The sequence below is a fragment of the Chelonia mydas genome, chromosome 19, assembly GCF_015237465.2.
Source record: "Chelonia mydas isolate rCheMyd1 chromosome 19, rCheMyd1.pri.v2, whole genome shotgun sequence".
Classification (NCBI taxonomy): Eukaryota; Metazoa; Chordata; order Testudines; family Cheloniidae; genus Chelonia; species Chelonia mydas.
This window is the reverse complement of record NC_051259.2, coordinates 2566383-2589679: the sequence shown is the minus strand read 5'-3', so window position 1 is coordinate 2589679 and position 23297 is coordinate 2566383. Positions and strand designations below refer to the sequence as shown.

Here is a 23297-nt window from a genome sequence, read left to right as displayed (position 1 = left end):
AGGCAGACGGCTCGGTCGGTAACAGCTTTATTGGCCCCCCCGCCCCGCCCCGCCCCCGCCGGGTCCGCCGCTCGGGCCGGGCCTGCAACAAAAACAAAGGCCCGAGTTAGCGCCTCTGGCCCCCTCCCCAAGCCCCATCCCACAGCCCCGTCCCATCCCCCTCTGCCCCCCCTCTCCACACCCCGCCCCCTCCCCCTACCTCCCATACCCTCTGCCCCCTCCCCACACCCCTCCCCTCTGCCCCTCCCCCTACCTCCCATCCCCCTCTGCCCCCCCTCTCCACACCCCGCCCCCTCCCCCTCCCTCCCATACCCCTCTGCCCCTCCCCCTACCATGCCCTTCTCCCCCTACCTCCCATCCCCCTCTGCCCCCCTCTCCACACCCCGCCCCCTCCCCCTCCCTCCCATACCCTCTGCCCCCTCCCCACACCCCGCCCCTCTGCCCCTCCCCCTACCCCTCTGCCCCCTCTCCAAACCCCATCCCACAGCCCCGTCCCCCTCTGCCCCACACCCCGCCCCCTCCCCCTACCTCCCATACCCCTCTGCCCCCCCTCTCCACACCCCGCCCCCTCCCCCTACCTCCCATACCCCTCTGCCCCTCCCCCTACCATGCCCTTCTCCCCCTACCTCCCATCCCCCTCTGCCCCCCTCTCCACACCCCGCCCCCTCCCCCTACCTTCCATACCCTCTGCCCCCTCCCCACACCCCGCCCCTCTGCCCCCTCCCCAAACCCCATCCCACAGCCCGCCCCCTCCCCCTACCTCCCATACCCCTCTGCCCCTCCCCCTACCATGCCCCTCTGCCCCCCTCCCCACACCCCGCCCTCTCCCCCTACCTCCCATCCCCCTCTGCCCCCCTCCCCACACCCCGCCCCCTCCCCCTACCTCCCATACGCTCTGCCCCCTCCCCAAATCCCGCCCCTCCCCCTACCTCACCTACCCCTCTGCCCCTTCCCATGCCCCGCCCCTCTGCCACCCCACCCCTCCCCCTACCTCCCATACCCCTCTGCCCCCCTCCCCAAACCCCATCCCACTTCCCCCTCCCATACCCCTCTGCCCCCCTCCCACTTACCCTTCACTACCCCATCCCTTTCCCTTCCCCCTCATAAGTGATCCATCCCCTATCGCCCATTCCCAGCTTCTGGCAAAGAGAGGCTTGGGACACCATCCCTGCCCATCCTGGCGAACAGCCATTGATGGGCCTATCCTCCATGAATTTATCTAGTTCTTTTTGGAACCCTGTTATAGTCTTGGCCTTCACAACATCCTCTGGCAAGGAGTTCCCCAGATTGACTGTGCGTTGGGTGAAAAAATACTTCCTTTTGTTTGTTTTAAACCTGCTGCCTATTCATTTCATTCGGTGACCCCTAGTTCTTGTGTTATGAAAAGGAGTAAATAACACTTCCTTATTTACTTTTTCCACACCAGTCATGATTTTATAGACCTCGATTATATCTCCCCTTAGTCATCTCTTTTCCAAGCGGAAAAGTCCCAGTCTTATTAATCTCTCCTCCTATGGAAGCCGTTCCATACCCCTAATAATTTTTGTTGCCCTTTTCTGAATCTTTTCCAGTTCCAATAGATTTTTTTTGAGATGGGGCAACTATATCTGCACACAGTATTCAAGATGTGGCCATACCATGGATTTATATAGAGGCAATATGATATTTTCTCTTATTATCTATACCTTTCTTAATGATTCCCAACAGTCTGTTTGCTTTTTTGACTGCCGCTGCAGATCGTTTTCAGAGAACTATCCCCAATGACACCAAGATCCCTCACATACCCCTGTGCCCCCTCCCCACACCTCTGCCCCTTCCCCACACTGTAACCCCTCTCCCAGTTACCCTCCCCCCTCGAACCCCCATCACACACCCTTCTGCCCCATGCACCCCAATCCCCCCACCCATATACCCTCCCCTTCCCTCGTCCCCTCAAATACTGCCCACTCCTCCGCCCCTCCTAACCCCCCCCCAATCCATCTCAGCTACTGCAGATCCTCCCACAGAGCCCCCCCCTCCCCCGAACATTACAGCCCCAGTCAGCCACTCAACAATGTTTATCAGCCAGCAACACACACATGCTAGTTTTATCCTCTCACCCTGCAGCCACATCCTCTAACGGAAATACTGCATCCCAACCACCGGAACTGCATGGAGGGGTCTGGGCCTTAGCCCACAGAGTGAGATCTTTTGGGCAGTCATGCAAATGTTGATGCCTTTTCCCTCGTGAAGAAGGACAATGGCGTGTCTGGGATTTCATCCACCGAGTGCCCACTTCGCAGTGCTCTTTACCTTTAGTGTGGAGAGCGGATGTTCATTTCACGAGCCATTCTGCATACCTCACAAGGGCCACAAAAGCACATCGCCAGTACGTCCCTGCAGATGGTTCCCTGCGTACACCAGATAAAATGGGAGGGCTATTATCAACCATATCCTAAATCCAATATTCTGTGCTGTTTATTTGAAATGGTCACAGATTTGTGCTTTTATATGGCTTGGGGACACCTGTTGTGTGCTGTAGGTAGGAATTTTGTTTTAATATAAGCAGCTATTTCCTCTTGGCAATGCCTTGTCTGAACAGTACATCTCCATTCCTGAACATACTAGGTTTGCTTCGGATTTTGTTTAAAAATACCTACCAACATAACCTAATTATTGTACCAGGTATAGACTTGCCCCAACTGGACTGGACACGCTTTTCTCCACTTGAGCAGTTTGTCAGGAGGCTGATGGCCAATAGGAACTGGATTGAGACCACTAAAACTCACTTCATATCTAGGGCAAAGCGCTGTCAGACATTATTGACTTTTGATCATTACCCACCTTGACAATTTTCATTCAGTGATTTAGAGGTGAGAGGCTCCAAAGGCCTGTTCTCACCCAGTTCCTTAACAGACTTATTTAAATTTGTTTAATTAAAGATACCACTAACCATCACTCCCTATCAGTGGCTTCCTCAGTGAGGCCACAACTGATGAAAGAACAGGGGCAGTCCTCACTACTGTATATTTTGCTACAGAGATGGATTCTAGGTACTGTTATTTTAAGGGCATGGATGGTAGTGTATTATTTTCTGAGGTGCCCCATGTGTATTTGTTAGAGCTGTTGATTAATCGCAGTTAACTAACGCAATTAACTCAAAAAAATTAAATCTTGATTAATCACACTGTTAAACAATAGAATACCAACTGAAATTTATTAAATATTTTGGATGTTTTTCTGCATTTTCAAACATATCTATTTCAGTTACAACACAGAATACAAATTGTACAGTGCTCAGTTTATATTATGATTACAAATATTTGCACTGTAAAAGTGATAAACAAAAGAAATAGTATTTTTCAGTTCACCTCATACAAGTACTGTAGTGCAATCTTTTTATCATGAAAGTGCAATTTACAAATGTAGGGGTTTTTGTTACATAACTGCACTCAGAAACAAAAACAATGTAAAACTTTAGAGCCTACAAGTCCACTCAGTCCTACTTCTTGTTCAGCCAATCGCTAGGAGAAATAAGTTTGTTTACATTTACAGGAGATAATGCTGCCCACTTCTTAATTACAATGTCTCTTGAAAGTGAGAACAGGCATTCACATGGCACTGTTGTAGCAGGTATCACAAGATATTTATGTGCCAGATGCGCTAAAATTCATATGTCCCTTCATGCTTCAACCACCATTCCAGAGGACATGCTTCCATGCTGATGACACGTGTTAAAAAAATAATGTGTTAATTAAATTTGTGACTGAACTCCTTGGGGGAGAATTGTATGTCTCCTGCTCTGTTTTACCCACGTTCTGCCATATATTTCATGTTACAGCAGTCTCGGATGATGACCCAGCACATGTTGTTCGTTTTAAGAAAACTTTCACTACAAATTTGACAAATGCAAAGAAGATACCAATGTGAAATTTCTAAAGATAGCTACAGCACTCAATCCAAGATTTAAGAATCAGAAGTGCTTTCCAAAATCTGAGAGGGACGAGGTGTGGAGCATGCTTTCAGAAGTCTTAAAAGAGTGACACTCTGATGCGGAAACTACAGAACCCAAACCACCAAAAAAGAAAATCAACCTTGCGCTGGTGGCATCTGACTCACGATGATGAAAATGAACATGTGTCGGTCTACACTGCTTTGGATGGTTATCAAGCAGAACCCATCATCAGCATGGACGCATGTCCCCTGGAATGGTGGCTGAAGCATGAAGGGACATGTGAATCTTTAGTGCATCTGGCACATAAATATCTTGCAACACTAGCTACAACAGTGCCATGCAAATGTCTGTTCTCACTTTCAGGTGACATTGTAAACAAGAAGCGGGCAGCATTATCTGCTGCAAATGTAAACAAACTTATTTGTCTGAGCGATTGGCTGAACAAGAAGTAGGACTGCGTGGACTTTTCGGCTCTAAAGTTTTACATTGTTTTACTTTTGAATGCAGGGGTTTTTGTATATAATTCTATATTTGTAAGTTCAAACTTTCATGATAAAGAGATTGCACTACAGTACTTATACTGGGAGAACTGAAAAATACTATTTCTTTTGTTTTTTACAGTGCAAAGACTTGTACTCAAAAATAAAGTGAGCCCTGTACACTTTGTATTCTGTGTTGTAATTGAAATCAATATATTTGAAAATGTAGAAAATGTCCAAAAATATTGAAATAAGTGGTATTCTATTGTTGTTTAACAGCATGATTAATTGCGATCCATTTTTTTAATCGCTTGACAGCCCTGGTATTTGTTGTCTGATACAAAGCAAAGGGGAAGCAGTATGCGTGGGCTGAATACCAGAGCTGAGGCCCAATAGTTCTAACTGCAGCCTCCTATTCAGGGAGAGGCTGTTTGCAGCCACAGCACATCTTCCCACTTCCTCAGCAAAGTAATCAAGTGTTTTGTAATGTAACGATTTGCTGGACAAAAAGAGAAACTGTAGCATTGAAAAAAAGAGACCTGCATATCCCTCTCCACAGGGGATCAGTTATTTGTGCTGTTGCAGAACAGAACAAACTCATTTGTGCAGGTTTTGCAAGTGTGGTAGGTAAGGAATTAACAGAAGATCTTAAGCTCTGTTCAAAAGTCAGGGATTTTAACATCACTCTCTATCAAAAGGTCCTAGCAAAGGAGTTAAAATGATTAAGCCGCTGGTCCAAAGCTAGATGAAGTGTGTTGTTTCATAATCAATTCTGTTCTACAAACTGAAACCTTAATCTCCACCAGGCAGATGGACTAACAGGATTTATCCATGTCTAACACTTCTGACTCTCTCATCTGGTCGAACCATTAGACACAAAGGAGTTTCCGGTGAGGGTTGAGTCAGCCAGTGTGATCAGATAGGTCCTTAACATAGGAAGCATTTCCGTGCTATGGATTGAGAATTTGGCTGTTTATCTTGGAAAACAAGCTAAGGGGTGGGGAGTCAGTTAATCAAGGGGTGGATAATTTTAGAACAAATGAAAGGAATTATATATCACAAAGTATGTGGTGGGCCATGGAAATCACTGCCCACAGGAAGGCAGAGTCAAATACCGTAGCTGGATTGTGTTGCAAGCAATAACGTTTGAAGTTATCCATGGTGAAAAAAGGGTAATAAAAATCTCAAAAGTCAGGGTGCAAGGTAATCATCACAGCGATCAGGAGGGAATCTCTCCTTCCCATGTACCACACTGTACAATTGTTGAATTGTGTAATGGGGTGGGGTTAGCGGTGTTGGCCTCCTCTGAAACATCAGGCATTGCCCGCCAGCAGACTAGGGTGCAGAACTTTAACTTTCACCCAATACAGCAGATATGTTCTTATTTTCAGACAATGTTAGACATCTCCACAGCAAAGATTACCCTCCATCCATTCCCATTCAGTGCTGCTGGTGCTTTCTTGATCCATTTACGTCCATTTCACAATCTAAATAGAATCCTGCTGCTCGGATAGCCTGACCTAATTTAAACATTGCTCAAAAGACAGAAACAAGAAGGGGAATTTTCCCAAAAGCAAGGCTACCTGGATGCCGTAAGAGAGACGCATGTGAGTTCGCAGCGCCGTCATGCCTCCAAAAGTGATGCCAAGGCAGCAGTTCTCTCCATACTTGTTTGCCACAAAACATGCCAGAAGTGCTGGGCAAAACGTACCTAAACAGCCTTCAAAACAAGAGTATACACAAACAGCGTACAGGACATCAGTCATTCATCAGTCAGTTTTGCCAACGTGGGGTAGTGAACCATTAGGAAAGGAACTATATTCCTCCTCCCTCCCTGCACACCTACCCCTTCCCCTTTTGTTCAACTTCCTTAACATGTAGTCAGGTCTCAGCCCTCTCCATTTTCCTATGTTTAATATCTTCACAGAAATGCTCACCCAGTGCTTGATGCACTTCAAAAAGAGCCTCAGTAGTCGGCAGACCTGTTACCTGACTCAGAGATCATCTGGCTTGCCTCAAAAATGCATCTCAACTGCAGCAAGTCCTGTACTTACATGTTGCACAGTCTGCACAACATTCGTACCTCCCGGTGCTCCAGTCACCCGTTGGGGACATGACAGCAGATCCCACGGAGCCAGGTTGCTGGATGATCACGGTCTGGGACATTGTCTAGTGCTCAATGCAGCCTCTGCAAACAAAGCCCAAGGTGCAGCTAGAGATCATATTTGCCCCTTAAAGAACCAGTAAGCCTAAGCACTTATAAAAAGAGCAATATTAGCCCTCCGCTTCTCATGTGAAGTAAGTCAGTGTAATCTCCATTTGACATATGGGGAAATGGAGACAAAGGGTGCGTGACCTTATCCAATCTGTGTTGTCTGAAGTTAGCACACAAGATTAATCACAAGTAGGGTTAAGATATCGTCATGATTATTTTTAGTAAAAGTCACAGACAGGTTGCAGGCACTAAACAAAAGTTCACAGAAGCCCGTAACCTGTCCATGACTTTTACTAAAAATAATGGAGGGGGTTTGACCAGGGTGGGGGTGAGGGGAAGATGACTGAAGCCCCAGGGGCAGGAGCAGGAATGAGAGCACAAGTCCTGCTGTGGGGTGGGGGGAGTCCAGGACCCACTGCTGCTGCAGTGGTTGAGTGCGCCGAGGCCCCCCCACGGTGGCTCAGGGCTCTGGGGCTGGTGTCTGGGAGCTGTGGACCGCCGCCGCCAGCTGCAGCCCTAACGCCTCAGGGCTGAAGTGGACAATGTCATGGAAGTCTCAGAAAGTCATGGAATCCATGACTTCTGTGACATAATCTTATCCTTAATCATGAGTTTACAGTTGCAGTCAGTTATCTACAGGTGTTCATTTACCACACATCAGTTACTAAACAGAATTGTTTGTTAGAAATGCAATTCAATATTTGAAAATACAAAAAAAGTCCAAAAGTCTCTCTCTAAAAATATATATAAAGAGAGAGAGACTGTTTCCCAATTACTAAACTGGGATATTTTTTTTTAAAATCCCTCTATATTAAAATATAGAACAGGGGTTCTCAAACAGGGGGTTGGAACCCCTCAGGGGGTCACGAGGTTATTACGGGGCTGAGGGAGGCTGCAAACTGTCAGCCTCTACCCCAAGCCCCACTTTGCCTCCAGTATTTATAATGGTGTTAAATATATTAAAAAGTGTTTTTAATTTATAAGGGGGGGAGGTCGCACTCAGAGGCTTGCTATGTGAAAGGGGTCACCAGTGCAAAAGTTTGAGAACCACTGATATAGAAATGAAAAATTTTCAGCTAGCTCTCTGGCATATCAATCAGAACACTTTTCAATCAGACTGCTGATATTGTGAATATATCTATTTTCCCTAAGTAAACATAGCATTCTGAAGGTCTAGAATGCTTCTCAAAGAGCAGCTTTAAAAGTTCTGGATGCATGACAAATTAGCGTGCACACATTGTACTTGGCTAATATGCACTAGAAATGGTTTAATAACTAAGAAACAACAAGGAGTTTGGTGGCACCTTAAAGACTTTTTAAGTCTTAGTTTTTAAGGTTCCACCAGACTCCTTGTTGTTTTTGTGGATACAGACTAACACGGCTACCCCCCGATTAATAACTAAGAGTAATTTAACATGCAATTTATGTACATTTTGAAATGAAAAAAAATCTACTTACCTCAAAGCTGTCTTCTCACTTGCTAGAGAACCGAAAGGGCAAATGTATTCAAAGTGTACAGTACAGGGGCTTTGTCTTAAATCACAAGTTAGCTAACTTCCTGAAACTGCCCCTCGTTTCCTTTATCTGGCATTTCTATGGATTGTATGCAGGGCCATGAATGTAGGGCTGGGGGAGAGGGTTGGGGTGCGGGAGGGGGTGCAGGAAAGGGCTCAGGGCACGGGGTTGGGGTGCAGGAGGGGTGTGGCAGGGGGCGCAAGGGAGGGGGCTAGGTACGGGGTGCAGGAGGGGATTGGGGTCCGGGCTCCAGTCTGGTGCCACTTACCTTGAGTGGCTCTGGGGTGGCAGTGGCATGCAGTGGGGCTAAGGCAGGCTCCCTGCCTGCCCTGGCCCCATGTCGCTCCCGAAAGTAGCCAACGTGTCCGGCAGTGGCTCCTGGGGGTGGGGCAGGCGGCTCTGCCGTGCGCTGCCCTCGCCTGTGGGTACCACCGCCAAAGCTCCCATTGGCCCCAGTTCCCCGTTCCCGGCCAATCGGAGCTGCGGATGGCAGTGCCTGCTGGCCAGGGCAGCGCACAGAGCCTTCTGCCTCCCTCCCACCCTTAGGGGCTGCAGGAACATGGTGCTGGCTGCTTCTGGGAGCAGTGCGGGCAGGGATCCTGCCTTAGCCCCGCTGCGCCATGGGGCTGGCAATCCCATGGGCCGCATTGAAAGCCCTGATGGGCTAGATCCGGCCTATGGGCTGTAGTTTGCCCTCCCCTGAGCTAGACGCCCATCTAAAGGGAGGGAGCTTCATGCTGAAGACACAATCACTCGCCAGCCTAGCACAATCAGTGAGGACAAGGCTTAAGAAAGCGCACTTGACTGTAGTGCCTCAAACTACTCATTACACCCACTGGATATTTCTGTTGCACAGTCAGGTTACACCCGATACAGAGGACACACTACACACACCCTCCTCCCACATGAAGACATTGGAAATGGTAGCTTTAAAATCATTTATTGCGTTTTGGAGGGACAAATTACTTTTCACATGCAGGCACAGAATGCAAGATCTGCTCAGGGTGCTGCTATACTGGGGTCCCTTCACTTTGCAGCGTCTGCTCCTTTCTGGCCCTTGCTTTTGCTTGCCATTCTCGTCTCTGCTTTAGCCTCTCGGGTGCTTTCAGTTTCTGTACCTCATTGAAAACCTGCAGGAGAGCGGTAGGGGGGAAGGGAAGAAAGAAGATTGTGTACCCCTGCTGAAAACAGTTCTATCATCAGGTCAGGGTCATGCAAGAACTTAGGGAAGATCCATTCAATCCTAGATCAAGGTTTAGAAGGAACACTACATGTCTCAATAAAAGCAACTGCACCTGACATGCTCTCACCTTCTGGGACTCCAAATACAAGAATTCCAGTTGATATATTCATTTCCACACAGCTGTTCTTTTGCTGGGCCAAAGTACTGTATTTGTTTTCAGGTTTTTTTTTTTTTGTTTTTTTTTTTAAATACAGTTTTTTGCTTCTGCTCTCAGTCACATGAGTGCAGATGACAAGTTGGACTCTGACCCACAGCTGAGGCCCACATCCCTTCCCAGGAAACAACAGAAGCTTGCACACTTTCACTTCTACATATTCGTTCTCCTAGTGGAACTCTGAAGAAGTGGATTTGTCCCACGTTTGCAATGGAAAGCAGAATCTCCCATTCATAGCAATTCAGCAACAAAACCTGAAGCTTCCAGATAGCTAAAAAGCATGCTGCACTTGTAGCTCACTCAGTGACTCCAGCACATCCAGCTCCTAACTCACCTTCTATGGAGCTGTTGGAAGAGCTCATACCTTCCTCTAATTTTCATTAATTTTTCAAACTCCCATCATATCCCAGAGTGATCATCAAACTTGCAACACTAAACCGAGGATAGTCACAACCTCCCCTCCTCCCACACCTCAGCACAGTGATCCAAACCACTGTGCCCCGTAGCAGGAAAATCTGCTCTAGATGTGCAAACAAATCCCCAGCCTGCTCCCCTTGAAACTATGCTGAGCTGTGCTTGCTAGTTCCACTTCGTACCTTGAGGCAGAAAGCCTTCTTAGCGGCCCATCGCCGGGTCATTCTCCTGCAATAGAGTGGCGGTAACGTGTACTGGATGCCCAGCTGCTTGCACGTGCGCTCAAAAGTCTCATAGCGGGTGCGACGCAGATACTTGAGCAGTTTCTTCCGGCGATCTATGGCCATCAGCATGCGACGCCGGTTACTTTTGTCCTGCAGAGGATTTAATATTCGTTAGTTGCAGTCAGACTAATTCCATCCCAATAAGCAGTTCACAACAGCCCGGGTTACTGCGGACGGGGACTCAGGTTAAGAATAATATTTTAAGAACCGTTTTCTTTAAATGATATAACCGGCACCTCAGATTTCTATAAGAAAATTTGAAAAGTCAAACTGCATTTTGCATTTGATTTACAATTTTTCTGCTAGGTTAGTTTCAATTTGTGTATTCCCTTTTACTGCTCAATTTCACATTCCTCTGCACTAGCATAAGCTGCAATGGCCAGGTGCCAAAGACTGCAGGGGAAGTCTTACTGGCTAAAACCTCTGCTTCCATTTACATTTATTGTTCCAAAAATCCTACAGAAGCATTTGGGACCAGTTTGACCTGGCAGGGTCCATTGGTTCATCCTTTGCAAAGGAGTTTGGATAATTCAACCATGCTATTAGAGGGAATCTCCAGCTTCTGGGCAGAAGAACTTCCTGCAGGGGTCAGAAGCAATCCCCTCCCGACATTATACACACAACACTTGAAATGTACTTGGCTGACAGTGTGCAAGAGTTTCTGTTTTCTACTGAAACATAAGGTACAACTGCTGCTGGATCCCACTCCAGGATAACAACCCTTACCTTCTCAGGCCATGTCTACGCTACAAAATTAAGTCGATCAAACTTATGCTGGCACACAGCCACTGCAGTAGTTACATCGCTTGTGTGTCTCTACACTTTGCTCCTCGTGTCAGGAATGCTTGTATTGATTGTACTGTCAGTCTGGGGTGGCTCCTGAAAACCTGCAACGGTTGACATAAGCAATGCAGAGTCTACACGGACACTGCACTGACCCCACAACGTCGACCGTGACTCTACACCGCTCATGGAGATGAAGTTATTAAGTCAGTGTAGTGGGGCAGTTACCTTGGTGGGAGCAAAATGAAAGCGTAGACACTTCCATAAGTATGTTGAAGTAAGCTGCCTTGCATCGACCTAACTCTGGAGTGCAGACCAGACCTTAAAGACTTTAATTACATAAACTTAAAGATAAACGGGGAACAATTTTAATGTGAGAAACTGAAGCACATTTGGGGGCATGTTTGTTAATACATTTCCAAGCTGGTACAACTGCAGCAAGAACCTAAGGGTGTCTTGTCCACAAACTTGTTTTTACTGATGATCCAAGTTTGGACTTCGAACCTAGGAGGTCTTGAAACAACAGACTAGATTTTAAGCCACTGTGGCATTGAGATAAATCCCATCTGGTAAAAACGTTTTATAGCCAGAAGGAAATGGGTTTGTACCTGAAATACATAAATATACAATGTTAAATAACAAAACACATGAAAAGCCTGTCTGCACTAGCAGCATGATTTAGTTTAGCTGTTAATTCAAATGCATCTAGTCAGTGGCTTCCATTGCTCCAGGAACATATCTGCACAAATTTCAATCTTTGAAAATGTAACTGTGATCCATAGATTTTCCATCTGGTGCAGCAAAATTCAAAGCAATCCTTGAAACATGAGCTATTGCCTACAGTACCCTCCAGCTTCAAACGCTACCAGTGACCTCACTGCTTTAGAAGGGAGGAGATACAGACATTTTAAAAACTGAATTAGGATCTTCCACACAATTCAAATCCTCTAATTCTGAACCAAAGTACAAGACCCACTGGCTGGTCTCAAATTTGTAGATTACATATCTAATGAGAATTACCTTGGGGTGCATCTGCAGGTGCTCCCGGTGAGTTTGAATCTTGGCAGTCAAAATAGCAGCTATAAAAGATAAACAAGAGGTTGCATAAAAGCAGCAATGCATTCTTTGATGCTACAGCGGATACATTTTGGGTATCAAATTTGCAGAGAACTTTGGGCATTTGTACAGAATTTGTAAAAAAATGCAAAAAACAAACCTTCAAAATTAAACACCAAAAAACTAAAAATCAGTTTAAAATTGTGAAATTATGTAGTATGTATTAAGATGATTTTAACAACAATTGAGAGCCTGCCTTTACAGCTGAAATGCCTGATGCCCTGCTTAACTGCTGACAGCTTTATATTCACTCTATTCCACTTGGTGGATATCTCAGAGGAACAGGAAGAAGCCCAGTCTGTTTAACAATACATGGCTATATTTAAATTGGTAGTGAATTTCAGTACTGGCAGTACCCACTGCCCCCTACCAATATACGTCAGACTTGACCTGTAGGGATTGCCTCTAGAGGTGAGAAGTTCCGTTTCCTTGGCCAATTTAGCCTTTGTGCTGAAACTGCCCGCTGCCGTGGTTTGTGCGACGTGGATGCTTGGAATTGGTTAACCCACACCTTGCCTTTGGGTTGTGTGGCGCTTCCGCGTTGTAACTGGAAAGGCTCCTAGCAGACATTTGTAATGGAAAGCATTGGAAGGAAGGATGATGGTACTGTGAACTTTCTAGCATCTTAGAGCACTTTGACTAAGCTTGAAGAGGCAAATCTCTTTTTTCCAGATGGGGAAAGGGGTGGCAATGGGTGCCAGATGCAGTGTGGAGCTTTAACACAGGGTCACATGTTTGGAGGGATTCACCTCTCCCTGCCCCATACAAAACTTTGGACAAGATTACACCCTATCAAATGAATTGTCATGCAGCAGCCTGACCCCTACCTCTGCACCCATCCTTTGGGGTTTCATTAAACAACTGGTATGTGTACAGAAAGGAGTTTTATTTCCAAACCCAACAGTGATCTTTCAAAAGCCACAATTTCTGTCATGCACTCCCTCCCCAGAGTATTTCTTCATTCTGATAGGCATGGGACATCACAGTTGCAGAAACAGTGGAGGAAAAACCAGAAGAAACATATTACTGGAAAAGTATTGCAGCAACATCAACAGTTGCAGAGGAATCCTCCGCCCCAGGTCTCTGAAGCAGGGAGCTACAAGAATGTCTCTCTATGCAGCAGCCAGAGGCACTCATTAGAAAAATTCAAACTGCTCCCTTTGCCAGTGGATAAGCATGTTACATCTGTCGCACTCCCAGATGCTGAGGGTCCCCCAGTGCCGTACTGCAGGTGAGACACCTTCCCAGCGTTCCCACAAAGGTGGCTCTTGTAGTTCCCACAGGAACCTTGGTTAAATGATAGGGGAAACAGCGGGACTAAAGCAAAGAGATGCTCTCCATTGAGGATTTCCCTCTGGCTCTTGGACTTACTTTGTACCTCGAAGGAACCGTTGTCACAGGGAGTCCTCCGAACCTTCTCTATCAGCTGCTGTGTCTTTATCTTCACCTTCTCTCTCTGTGGGCAACAGACAGAAACCAAGACCCTCAGCTTTGCTATTTGGGATTATTTTGGATGCAAGATACCCCACTGCCTCAAAGCACTGACACCAACCCAGCATGCCCAGAGGAAGTGTGAGGAAAAGCCAACTATTTTATGAATGGCTTTGCTCAATGCAGGAGCTTCTTCAGCCAGCAAAGAGCGGAGGGAAAGGCAGCCACTGAGTGTGAGATGGTGACAGTGTCAGAGTATAGCAGAGAAGAACTCAGGTCTCAGCTGTAAGCACTAGAAAGACACACACAGAGATATGGAAAGCAAGGTGCCTGCTCACACGCAACCCCCTTCGTTCCCTTTAGCTGACATGCTCATTCATCCAGCCCTGCCGGAATGCGTGACTCCCCTCCAGAACCTTGGCAGTTTCTCTCTTTAACTAGCCAGAGAGATCTGCTATTAAGCAACACCAGCCTAAGCTTGAAAGGTTTAGATTTTGATTGGTAAAAGTCGGTAAAGGTTGGTATCACTGTATGTGCACACACAAACCGATGAAAAAACACTTCCCCCAATAACAGTCAAAATTTACAGCTAGGGAAGGTAAGAAAAATGCTGCGTGAGAACTTAGAGTTTGATTTAAGGATATTTACTTTGTATATTTTGACAATTTGTGTTTTAAAGGTTATAAAGCTTTAACTTTTTGAATCTCATCGTCTAGTTGTTAAATAATTATTGTCTGACCCCCCCGTAATTTCCTGCAACTATGAAAAAATACAAAAATGCTTAAAAATAAACATGGATATTATGCATAAAATTATATAAAAATAATTAAATTCTGCCAAGCCTAACCACAAGTTATGTATTCTGCACCTCACAAGGGTAGTAATACTAAATGCTTCCCAGATATTAATATTTGAGCAGCACTTAGACATTTAACAGTTTGTAGAATTGACCATGATCACACCAAAGTGCTCCCAGCTCCTGCCAGCATGATGAAGGACCAGGAACTGGGCCCGGTCTCTCTCAGTGCAGTTGGAGAACTCCAGGTTATCTGCATATGTCCTATTCTTGCTGTACATTTTTGAATTTAGATACTAAGCCGCTCCATGGGATGAGGGCCTTCTCTTGTCTTTGATGTTCCTGCATTTTTGGGGCACTTGAAAAATAGTAATAAAACCACTTTTTAAATGAATTTTCACCGTGTATCATCTTCTAGAATTAGCAGATATCATTTGCTGGCACTCAACAGCCCTATGGTTCTTTCTGTGATTCTTCTAGCATTTTCTCACTTATTTTAATATATGTAAAAAATAATAGCACATACATGTATTTTACTAGTATAAATGAGAATTTTTTGGTGAATTTCAGATGTGTTTTGAGCTAATTACCAACAGATCAGGGTGAGTTATTAACCACCAGGTTTGAAGTCACTTGGCAAAACTAACAAACCAGAAGACGTAAATTACGAAATATTTTTGCGCATATAGATAGATCTTACAGAGACACTGCCATCCAAAGTCCCAGCGTTTACACAAGCAGAAAGACACTAACCTGGCTGGCCATTTCCAGAGACAACAGCCTTTTCACTACGTCATCAACCCTGCAGGGAGATCAGAGATTGATTTACAAAACAAAGCAGAACATGCAATGTATTTATTTGTTTTTAGCTCAGAAGGTTGATTTAGATTTTCAGAACAGATTAGCATTTCTGTAAGTATTTCAAAGAGCTTTAAAATAGAGTAGATTAGGCTTTCTACCAATATAAAGTAATAAGGAAATCAAACCATTTCTTGCATTCATTGAAAGAAATCATTGCTAAGAGTGGAGGTAGTTTGTAGCTTTTTGTTTTAATTGGATACTAGGGCTGAAATGTTTCAATTCACTATGAAGTGCTGATACTTCCAAAACCTACGTGACGTGCAATCCGGGTGCTGAAGATTAGCTTTCCGTGAACATTCAAAGACAAAAGGATTCCGATTAAGGCCATGATCCTTCAAACTATCTCTGTGCAGCATCCCCCCAAAGTCAGTGGGATTCCACGTGGGCAAGAGAGTCCAGCCACACAGATGCAGTTGGGCCCGAATTTCAGAAGTGACCACTAATTTTGGGTGCCCAACTTGAGACATCTCAAGGCCTGATTTCTAGAAGGGGCCATCCAAGTACCCACAGATTCCTCCTCTGGGTGCCCAGCATTTCTGAAAAATCAGACCACCAAGGCATCTCAAGTTGGGCACCCAGAAAGTAAGGTATCCATAAGGACAGGATGCAGAGATAAAATTTCTAGATATCATTAATGACTGCTTGGAGCAGCTAGTCCTGGAACCCACAAGAAGAGAGGCAATTCTTGATTGAGACCTAAGTGGAGCACAGGATCTGGTCCAAGAGGTGAATGTAGCTGAACCAATCAGTAACAGTGACCATAATGTAAATGAATTTAACATCCACGTAGGGGGGAAAATACCAAAGAAACCCACCACAGTAGCATTTAACTTCAAAAACGAGAACTACACAAAATGAAGAAGCTAGGTAAGTGGAAATTAAAAGGAACTTTTCTTGTGACTACAAGCGTGAAAGGCGTGCAAACTCCATGGAAACTATTTAAAAACACCATGCTAGAGGATCAAACTAAACGTATACCCCAGATAAAAAACAAACAGTAAGAAGACCAAAAAATGCCCCCATAGTTAAACAGAGTAAATGAGGCAGTTAGAGACAAAAAGACATCCTTTAAAAATTGGAAGTCAAATCCTACTGCGGAAAATAGAAAGGAATGAACTCTGGCAAGTCAAGCGTAAAAGTATAATTAGGCAGGCCAAAAAGAACTTGAAGAGCAACTAGCAAAAGACAAAAATAGCAAAACATTTTTAAGTACACCAGAAGCAGGAAGCCGGCCACTGGACCTTGAGGTGCACTCAAGACAGACAAAGCCATTGCAGAGAAGCTAAATGAATTCTTTGTATTGCTCTTCACTGCAGAGGATGTGAGTGAGATTCCCATACCTGAGTCATGCTTTTTAGGCAACAAATCTGAGGAACTGTCCAAGACTGAAGTGTCAATAGAGGAGGTTTTGGAACAAATTGATAAATTAAACAGTAGTAAGTCATCAGGACCAGATGATATTCACCCAAATGTTCTCAAATATGAAATTGCAGAACTACTAACTGTGGTATGTAACCTATCACTTAAATCAGCCTCTGTACCAGATGACTGGAGGATAGCTAATGTAATGCTAGTAAGCCTAACTTCAGTACCAGGCAAACTGGTTCAAACTAGAGTAAAGAACTGAAAGATCAGACATGTACATGAACACAGTATGTTGGGGAAGAGTCAAACACAGCTTTTGTAAAGGGAAAATGCCTCACCAATCTATAAGAATTCTTTAAGGGTGTCATTAAACATGTGGACAAGAAGGATACAGTGAATATATTGTACTTGGACATGCAGAAAGTCTCTGATGAGGTCCCTCTCCAAAGAGTCTTAAGCAAACTAACCAGTCATGGGATAAGAGGGAAGATCCTCTCATGGAACAGTAACTGGTTAAAGACAGGAAACAAAGGGTAGGAATAAATGGTCAGTTTTCAGAGTGGAGAGAGGTAAATAGTGGTGTCCCCCAGGGGCCTGTACTGGGACCAGTCCTAGTCAACATATTCATAAATGATCTGGAAAAAGAGGTAAACAGTGAGGTGGCAAAAATTGCAGACGATACAAAATTACTGAAGAAAGTTAAGTCCAAAGTAGACAGCTAAGAATTATGAAGGGATCTCTCAGAACTTGGTGACTGGGCAACAAAATGACAGATGAAATTCAATGTTGATAACTGCAAAGTAATGCACAGTGGAAAACAATCCCAACTATATATACAAAATGATGGGGTCTAAATTAGCTGTTATCACTCAAGAAAGATCTTGGAGTCATCCTGGATAGTTCTCTGAAAACATCCATGCAATGTGCAGTTACAGTCAAAAAAGCGAACAGAATGCTAGGAACCACTAGGAAAGAGATAAGAAGACAGAAAATATAATAATGCCACTCTATAAATCCATGGTACACCCGCACCTTGAAAACTGTGTGCAGTTCTGGTCACCCCATCTCAGAAAAGATCTATTAGAATTAGAAAAGGTGCCAAGAGAGGCAACAAAAAACATGGGGGGGATGAAGCAGCTGCCATGTGAGGAGCAATTAATAAGACTGGGACTGTTTAGCTTAGAAAAGAGACGACTAAGGGGGGATACGATACAGATCTATAAAATCATGACTGGTGCGGAGAAAGTGACTAGGGAAGAGCTAGTTACCTCTTCCCATAAAACAAGAACTAGGGGTCGTCCAATGAAATTAATAGGCAGCAAGTTTAAAACAAACACAAGGGAGTACTTTGCACTACACACAGTCAACCTGTGTAACTTGTTGCCATGGGATGTTGTGAAGGCCAAAAGTATAACAGGGTTAAAAAAAGAACTAGATAAGTTCATGGAGAAAGGTCTACCAATGGCTATTAGCCAAGATGGTCAGGGGGACAACTCTATGCTCTGGGTATCCCTAAACATCTGACTGCCAGAAGCTGGGACTGGACGACAGGGGATGGACCACCCTGTTCTGTTCATTCCCTCTGGACTGGCTACAGTTCCTCTGATCTAGTATAGCTATTCTTAAGTTCCTATGTTCTTAAAATCAGTGGCCACTTCTGCAAATTTCACACTCTTGACCCATTATTTCAAAACTTCTGTAGTTCTCTCTAGATGAATGACTGTACAGTGTTACGTAAGTGCTAGCAGTATTACAGCTACCACTTTCTGTGGTTGGATGTCTTTAATAATTAAATCTCTGAAGCGATTAAGCATTTACCCTTCCTTTGGCTCTGCAACATACTTATCTATTATTGGGACATTGGCATAATCTTTCTTCAGCATGGTAGGAGGAAGGTCATCCAGATGGCTGGGGAGTGCTGCAAAGAAAAGATCAATACATGGGGAACAGCACATCAAATCAGGGCTGTCTCATACCCTAGAGAATTTGGAGGGGAAATGAATCAGAGGGAGATAATTCAAGAGAAAAGAGGGGATCGCTCTTTCAACTGTGAAGGGCAAACCAAGAAAGCAGTTTTGAATTGAACTTGAGTGTGGATAAGACAGGTGATGGGAGTTGATATGATCCCACTTCCTGGCTTCAGTATTCTGGATTTAGGTTCTGATCCAAACCCATTGAGATCAATGCAAATGCTCCTATTGACTTCAGTGAGCATTCCCTGTGTATTCGAGAAATGACAGTCCAATTAAGGTTTTTGAACAACCCAGCATGCTTACTGTCTGAAAATTGTTTTTAGGATTTCTGCAGCATGATTCAAGTGTCTAATAATACTTTAAGGGTTCAATCCTTCCCACCCACCCCCAATTAGTGATAATTTTAATGTTATTAAGAATAAAACATTGTGAAATGTGCTCAAAATCCAGTCTCTACCATACCTTGCTTCCTCTTTTTAACAGGCCTCGCATAACCTCTGGCTGTCTGAACAAGCGGGCTGTAAACTTCATGGAAGAAAGCAAAGATTTATTAGACACATAAATATCTTTCATCTATATGCTTTTGAGATTTAGTAAGCATATACTCAATATAACGTAAATAAGTTTGTATTGGGAGATTGTCTTTAGAGCACCCTTTGCCTGGGCTTCTATGTGAGCTATCTAGTTCTGCGTCAGAGGCACTAGAGAAGATATTTCAAGCAGATGTTCGATTGCACCAGAATCCAAGGAAGCTGCATGTCCAGAGAAGCAGGGAGTCTGAAGGAGAGCACTCTCAATAGCAGGCTCCTGCTGACATTGCCCATTACTGAGCATTACAGGACGTGCAATTCACCATCTACTCGCTACATCTTAATGCAGCAGCTCTCCAGTCTGTAAAAGCAATTGTCCCAGATGACCACAGGAACACTCTGTCTGTACTAACCAGCCCGTCATTTCCTGTTCATTTGTGTCACCAACACACTGTAAAATGCGGTCTGATGACAACAGGAGGTTTGGAGCAGCTCAAGCTCCATGGCGGGACAGAGAGGAGGCGAACAGGAGACAGGCAGCAATGGCATATTGGCACAGAAGCTTCTCTCAGAGGCTGAGGCAGGAATCGGCTAAAGTAGCTGGTAACCAAGCCTGTGGCACCAATACTGGTTCTTGTGCGCGTGTTTGGATGCATGCACCTTCACAGTGTCCGGGGATCAAGCATCCCCAGCAGCCAACTAAGAAGCCACTGACCCAGCATTTCACCTGCACAGAAGGCTCCTGGCTTTACAGGTCCTCACCTATCCCAACGTGTTAACACTCTAGTATACTCTGCACCTTGGGATCCGGCATTCACCCTGTCCTGGGGCCTCAAGTACCCGACTCCCCCTTCCCCCGAGGACCAGCACCCACCCTTGGGGCCAATCTCCCAGTTGCAGGACTCTGTGCTTCCCCCATCACCTTTGTCCTGGCAGCAAGCCGCAGGGAGCCCCTGCAGCACACCCCGCCCCTGCAGCACCTCACATTTCAGAACTCTACCAGCAACTCCTGCTCCCCCCCCCCCCCGTGGGCAGTCTCAGACAACTGCTGCCGAACCTCCCCTTACTCCCATGGCCCTTAACTCCCGCAGCTCCCCGCCCCTCCTCCCCTGACTCCCCCTTCCTTCCCCCCAGCTACTCCCTCTTCCCCTATCCCCCTTCCTCCCCTAACTCTTCCCTCCTTCCCCACAGCTCCCTGCCCCTCCTCCCCTCACCCCCTTCTTCCTCCACACCCCTCCTCCCCAACCCCCCTCTTCCGTCCCCCAGCTCCCCACCCCCCTTCTTCCTTCCCCAGCTCCCCACCCCTCCTCCCATGACCCCCCTCTTCCTTCCCCCCAGCTACTCCCTCTTCCCCTATCCCCCTTCCTCCCCTAACTCTTCCCTCCTTCCCCTCAGCTCCCTGCCCCTCCTCCCCTCACCCCCTTCTTCCTCCGCACCCCTCCTCCCCAACCCCCCTCTTGCGTCCCCCAGCTCCCCACCCCGCTTCTTCCTTCCCGCCTCTCCTTCCCCAACTCCCCACCCCTCACCCCCCTTCCGCAGCTCCCCGCCCCTCCTCCCATGACCCCCCTCCTCCTTCCCCCCAGCTACTCCCTCTTCCCCTATCCCCCTTCCTCCCCTAACTCTTCCCTCCTTCCCCCCAGCTCCCTGCCCCTCCTCCCCTCACCCCCTTCTTCCTCCACACCCCTCCTCCCCAACCCCCCTCTTCCGTCCCCCAGCTCCCCACCCCGCTTCTTCCTTCCCGCCTCTCCTTCCCCAACTCCCCACCCCTCACCCCCCTTCCGCAGCTCCCCGCCCCTCCTCCCATGACCCCCCTCCTCCTTCCCCCCAGCTACTCCCTCTTCCCCTATCCCCCTTCCTCCCCTAACTCTTCCCTCCTTCCCCCCAGCTCCCTGCCCCTCCTCCCCTCACCCCCTTCTTCCTCCACACCCCTCCTCCCCAACCCCCAGCTCCCCACCCCCCTTCTTCCTTCCCCCCTCCTTCCCCAGCTCCCCACCCCTCACCCCCCTTCCGCAGCTCCCCGCCCCTCCTTCCATGACCCCCCTCTTCCTTCCCCCCAGCTACTCCCTCTTCCCCATTCTCCCTTAACTCTCCCCTCAGCTCCCCACTCCTCCTCCTCCTCCCCACCCAGCTCCAGCCCCCTCCTCTCGCTGCTCCCCGGCCCCTCGGCCCACATGCGGGCCCCCCCCTCCCGAACCGCGCAGGCCGGCTCACCCGAGCGCCGGTCTCGCGTCTCCTGCAGGCGGAGGGCCCCGCTCACCGCCCTGCTCCAGCCGGGGCCCGGCAGGCGGCAGCTCCGGGCCCAGCCCAGCGCCGCGCGGAGCCCCAGCGGCAGCATCTCCCCTGCCCTACCGGCCGCCTGGCATGGGCGCCGCCATCTTGGGACAGACCCGGCCCGTCGATCGCCGAGCTAATCGATGGAAGGCCGGGGCGGGGCGGGGCGGGGCTGGGCCCTGGGCGGCCGGGGGGGGGGAGGGTACCTTTGCCCAGGTGAGGAGGGGGGGGTCTGGCCCAGTTCCTCCCGTGGCTCCCAGCGCTGCTGGGGTGTGCTGGGGGAGCAGGGCCCGCCAGCCCCTCTGGGGTGCACCCCGCAGGGACGGGCCCGGCTCCCTGCCCCTTTCCCGCGGGGTGGGACCCTGCCTGGGGCAGGCAGGCCGGGTGTCCCGCTTTAGGGTGGTTTGCCCCTCTCCGGGGCGGATATAAACCGGAGGTGGGTCTGTCTGCGGCCACGCCGCCCCAGCCCCGGCAGCGGGGGTAGGCGAGGTCGTGCCCGCGGGCGCCTGGCAGAGGGGTGTCCTGTGTGCGGGGTGGCCTCACGCACGGGGTGCGTGCCCGTTCACCTGGGTAGGGGCAGGCACCACCGAAGGGAGGTGCTGTATCCTGGGGATGTGGCGGTGGCCGTCCACTTCCCAATAGTGCTAACGCAAGCAGCCCAGCGGGGTTTGGCACCTGTAAGCCCTTTGCCTCTGGGGAACTGTGCCCAGAGAGCTGATTAAAGTGACCCAAAACCAGCTTCTTCAACACCAAGCAGTATTTATTCACCCAAAGGTACAAAGCACCTAGAGTAAAAGATAAAAACCATAAAGGTCTATGCACATATTTTCCCTTCTCTAAACATTTATCTTTCCTTGCAAGCTGGGGTAAGTTCCATTCAGCCCACTTACCTTCTGGGCTGGGAGAAGCAGACTGTCCTGGTGCAGCCTGCGGCATCTCCTAGCATCCCCGTAGCACTCCCTGACGCTTTCTGGGCAGCCCCTGACAACCTCTCTTCTCTCCTTGGCCAACATCTTTATGGTTTTAGTACCCGCTTTGGTGCATGGCGAAGCCTGGGAATGAGTAGACTTTGCCAGTCTTGTTAGAGCCAGGCCAGGGGTCTTCCCCAGTGAACAGCCTCCCCATTGTTTCCCCCAGGACCCTTGGCATTCTCTGTGAGACTACCTGTTCTCTGCCATTGTTCTGTTTCCTGTCAGTTTCCCCTTCGATTTAACTCTGTGTGGTCAGGCAGGATAACGTCACGCAGGAAAACTGAGCTACACGTGGGATTTATAAAAAATAGTGCACGTCACTCCCTCATTCTCTCGAGGGAGAAGTGCTTGCCTTCTAGTTACAAGGGTTTGTTTTCCTCCATCACATTACTGTAGGGGAGTTCAGTGAAGGTGCCAGCCAGGCATGGCTGCTGCGTTCAAAGGCTATCCTGACAGTGAGGCGGGAGGGGCCCCAAAGGAATGAGGAACATGAACAGGGTTAGATGTGCAGGGGAGGAGTGCCCATGGGAGACTCTGTGCAGAGCCCCACACAGGAGAGGTGCCCAAACAGGGATGGGATGGGATGGGCAGCAGCAGATTCCCCCATATTTTATCTCCAGCCTACGTCAGTGCACTGATGGGTTCACCTCTGAGGGTGAGCAGGAGGTTCAGGTTCCTTGCCCCATTCAGTCCTCAGCCTTGCTACTGTGACTGCCAACAAGAGGGAAATGCCTCTGTGAACGGAAGTGAGACCCTCCCCCCATTCATTTCCCCAGGGGGCTGCTGAAGAGCCGCCAAATTGTACTGGCGCTCAGTCACTGTGGAGTTGGCTTGAATTGGAACTGGCCCATCCCAGGGCCTGTGAGCTGGGGAAGCCTTCGAATAGGATGGCATGTAAACCCTGGCAATCAAATAAGGATTGCATCATGGCTAAGTGATGGCCTTTGCAGCAGGTAAGAATT

General features: G+C 47.6%; 2 protein-coding genes across 2 annotated transcripts; both read right to left on the bottom strand.

Annotated features, from left to right (window-relative positions):
• Positions 1-13: 13 nt before the first annotated feature.
• On the bottom strand, positions 14-8230 carry LOC102938693 (cornifelin homolog B). Its single transcript, XM_037881909.2, has 5 exons — positions 8087-8230; positions 6468-6601; positions 5997-6133; positions 2293-2390; positions 14-82 (listed from the first exon to the last, which is right to left on the bottom strand). Exons 2-4 carry the CDS (start codon positions 6577-6579, stop codon positions 2295-2297), a joined length of 345 nt encoding a protein of 114 aa, XP_037737837.1. The 5' UTR covers positions 6580-6601; positions 8087-8230; the 3' UTR covers positions 14-82; positions 2293-2294.
• Positions 8231-9067: 837 nt separating this feature from the next.
• On the bottom strand, positions 9068-21490 carry MRPS15 (mitochondrial ribosomal protein S15). Its single transcript, XM_037881914.2, has 8 exons — positions 21305-21490; positions 19026-19088; positions 18433-18508; positions 15118-15166; positions 13509-13593; positions 12042-12100; positions 10137-10328; positions 9068-9273 (listed from the first exon to the last, which is right to left on the bottom strand). Exons 1-8 carry the CDS (start codon positions 21426-21428, stop codon positions 9154-9156), a joined length of 768 nt encoding a protein of 255 aa, XP_037737842.1. The 5' UTR covers positions 21429-21490; the 3' UTR covers positions 9068-9153.
• Positions 21491-23297: the final 1807 nt, after the last annotated feature.

What these genes read in the sequence shown, in the direction of transcription:
- LOC102938693 (XM_037881909.2), bottom strand. Translation starts at nt 6,579, where the DNA reads ATGTCCCAGACCGTGATCATCCAGCAACCTGGCTCCGTGGGATCTGCT. An exon ending in TTGTGCAGACTGTGCAACAT is followed by an intron (nt 6,134 to 6,467) that starts GTAAGTACAGGA and finishes CTTGTTTTGAAG; the next exon opens with GCTGTTTAGGTACGTTTTGC. An exon ending in GTCTCTCTTACGGCATCCAG is followed by an intron (nt 2,391 to 5,996) that starts GTAGCCTTGCTT and finishes TGGTGTACGCAG; the next exon opens with GGAACCATCTGCAGGGACGT.
- MRPS15 (XM_037881914.2), bottom strand. Translation starts at nt 21,428, where the DNA reads ATGCTGCCGCTGGGGCTCCGCGCGGCGCTGGGCTGGGCCCGGAGCTGC. An exon ending in TGTTAAAAAGAGGAAGCAAG is followed by an intron (nt 18,509 to 19,025) that starts GTATGGTAGAGA and finishes TTTTCTTTGCAG; the next exon opens with CACTCCCCAGCCATCTGGAT. An exon ending in CTCTGGAAATGGCCAGCCAG is followed by an intron (nt 13,594 to 15,117) that starts GTTAGTGTCTTT and finishes TGTTGCCCACAG; the next exon opens with AGAGAGAAGGTGAAGATAAA.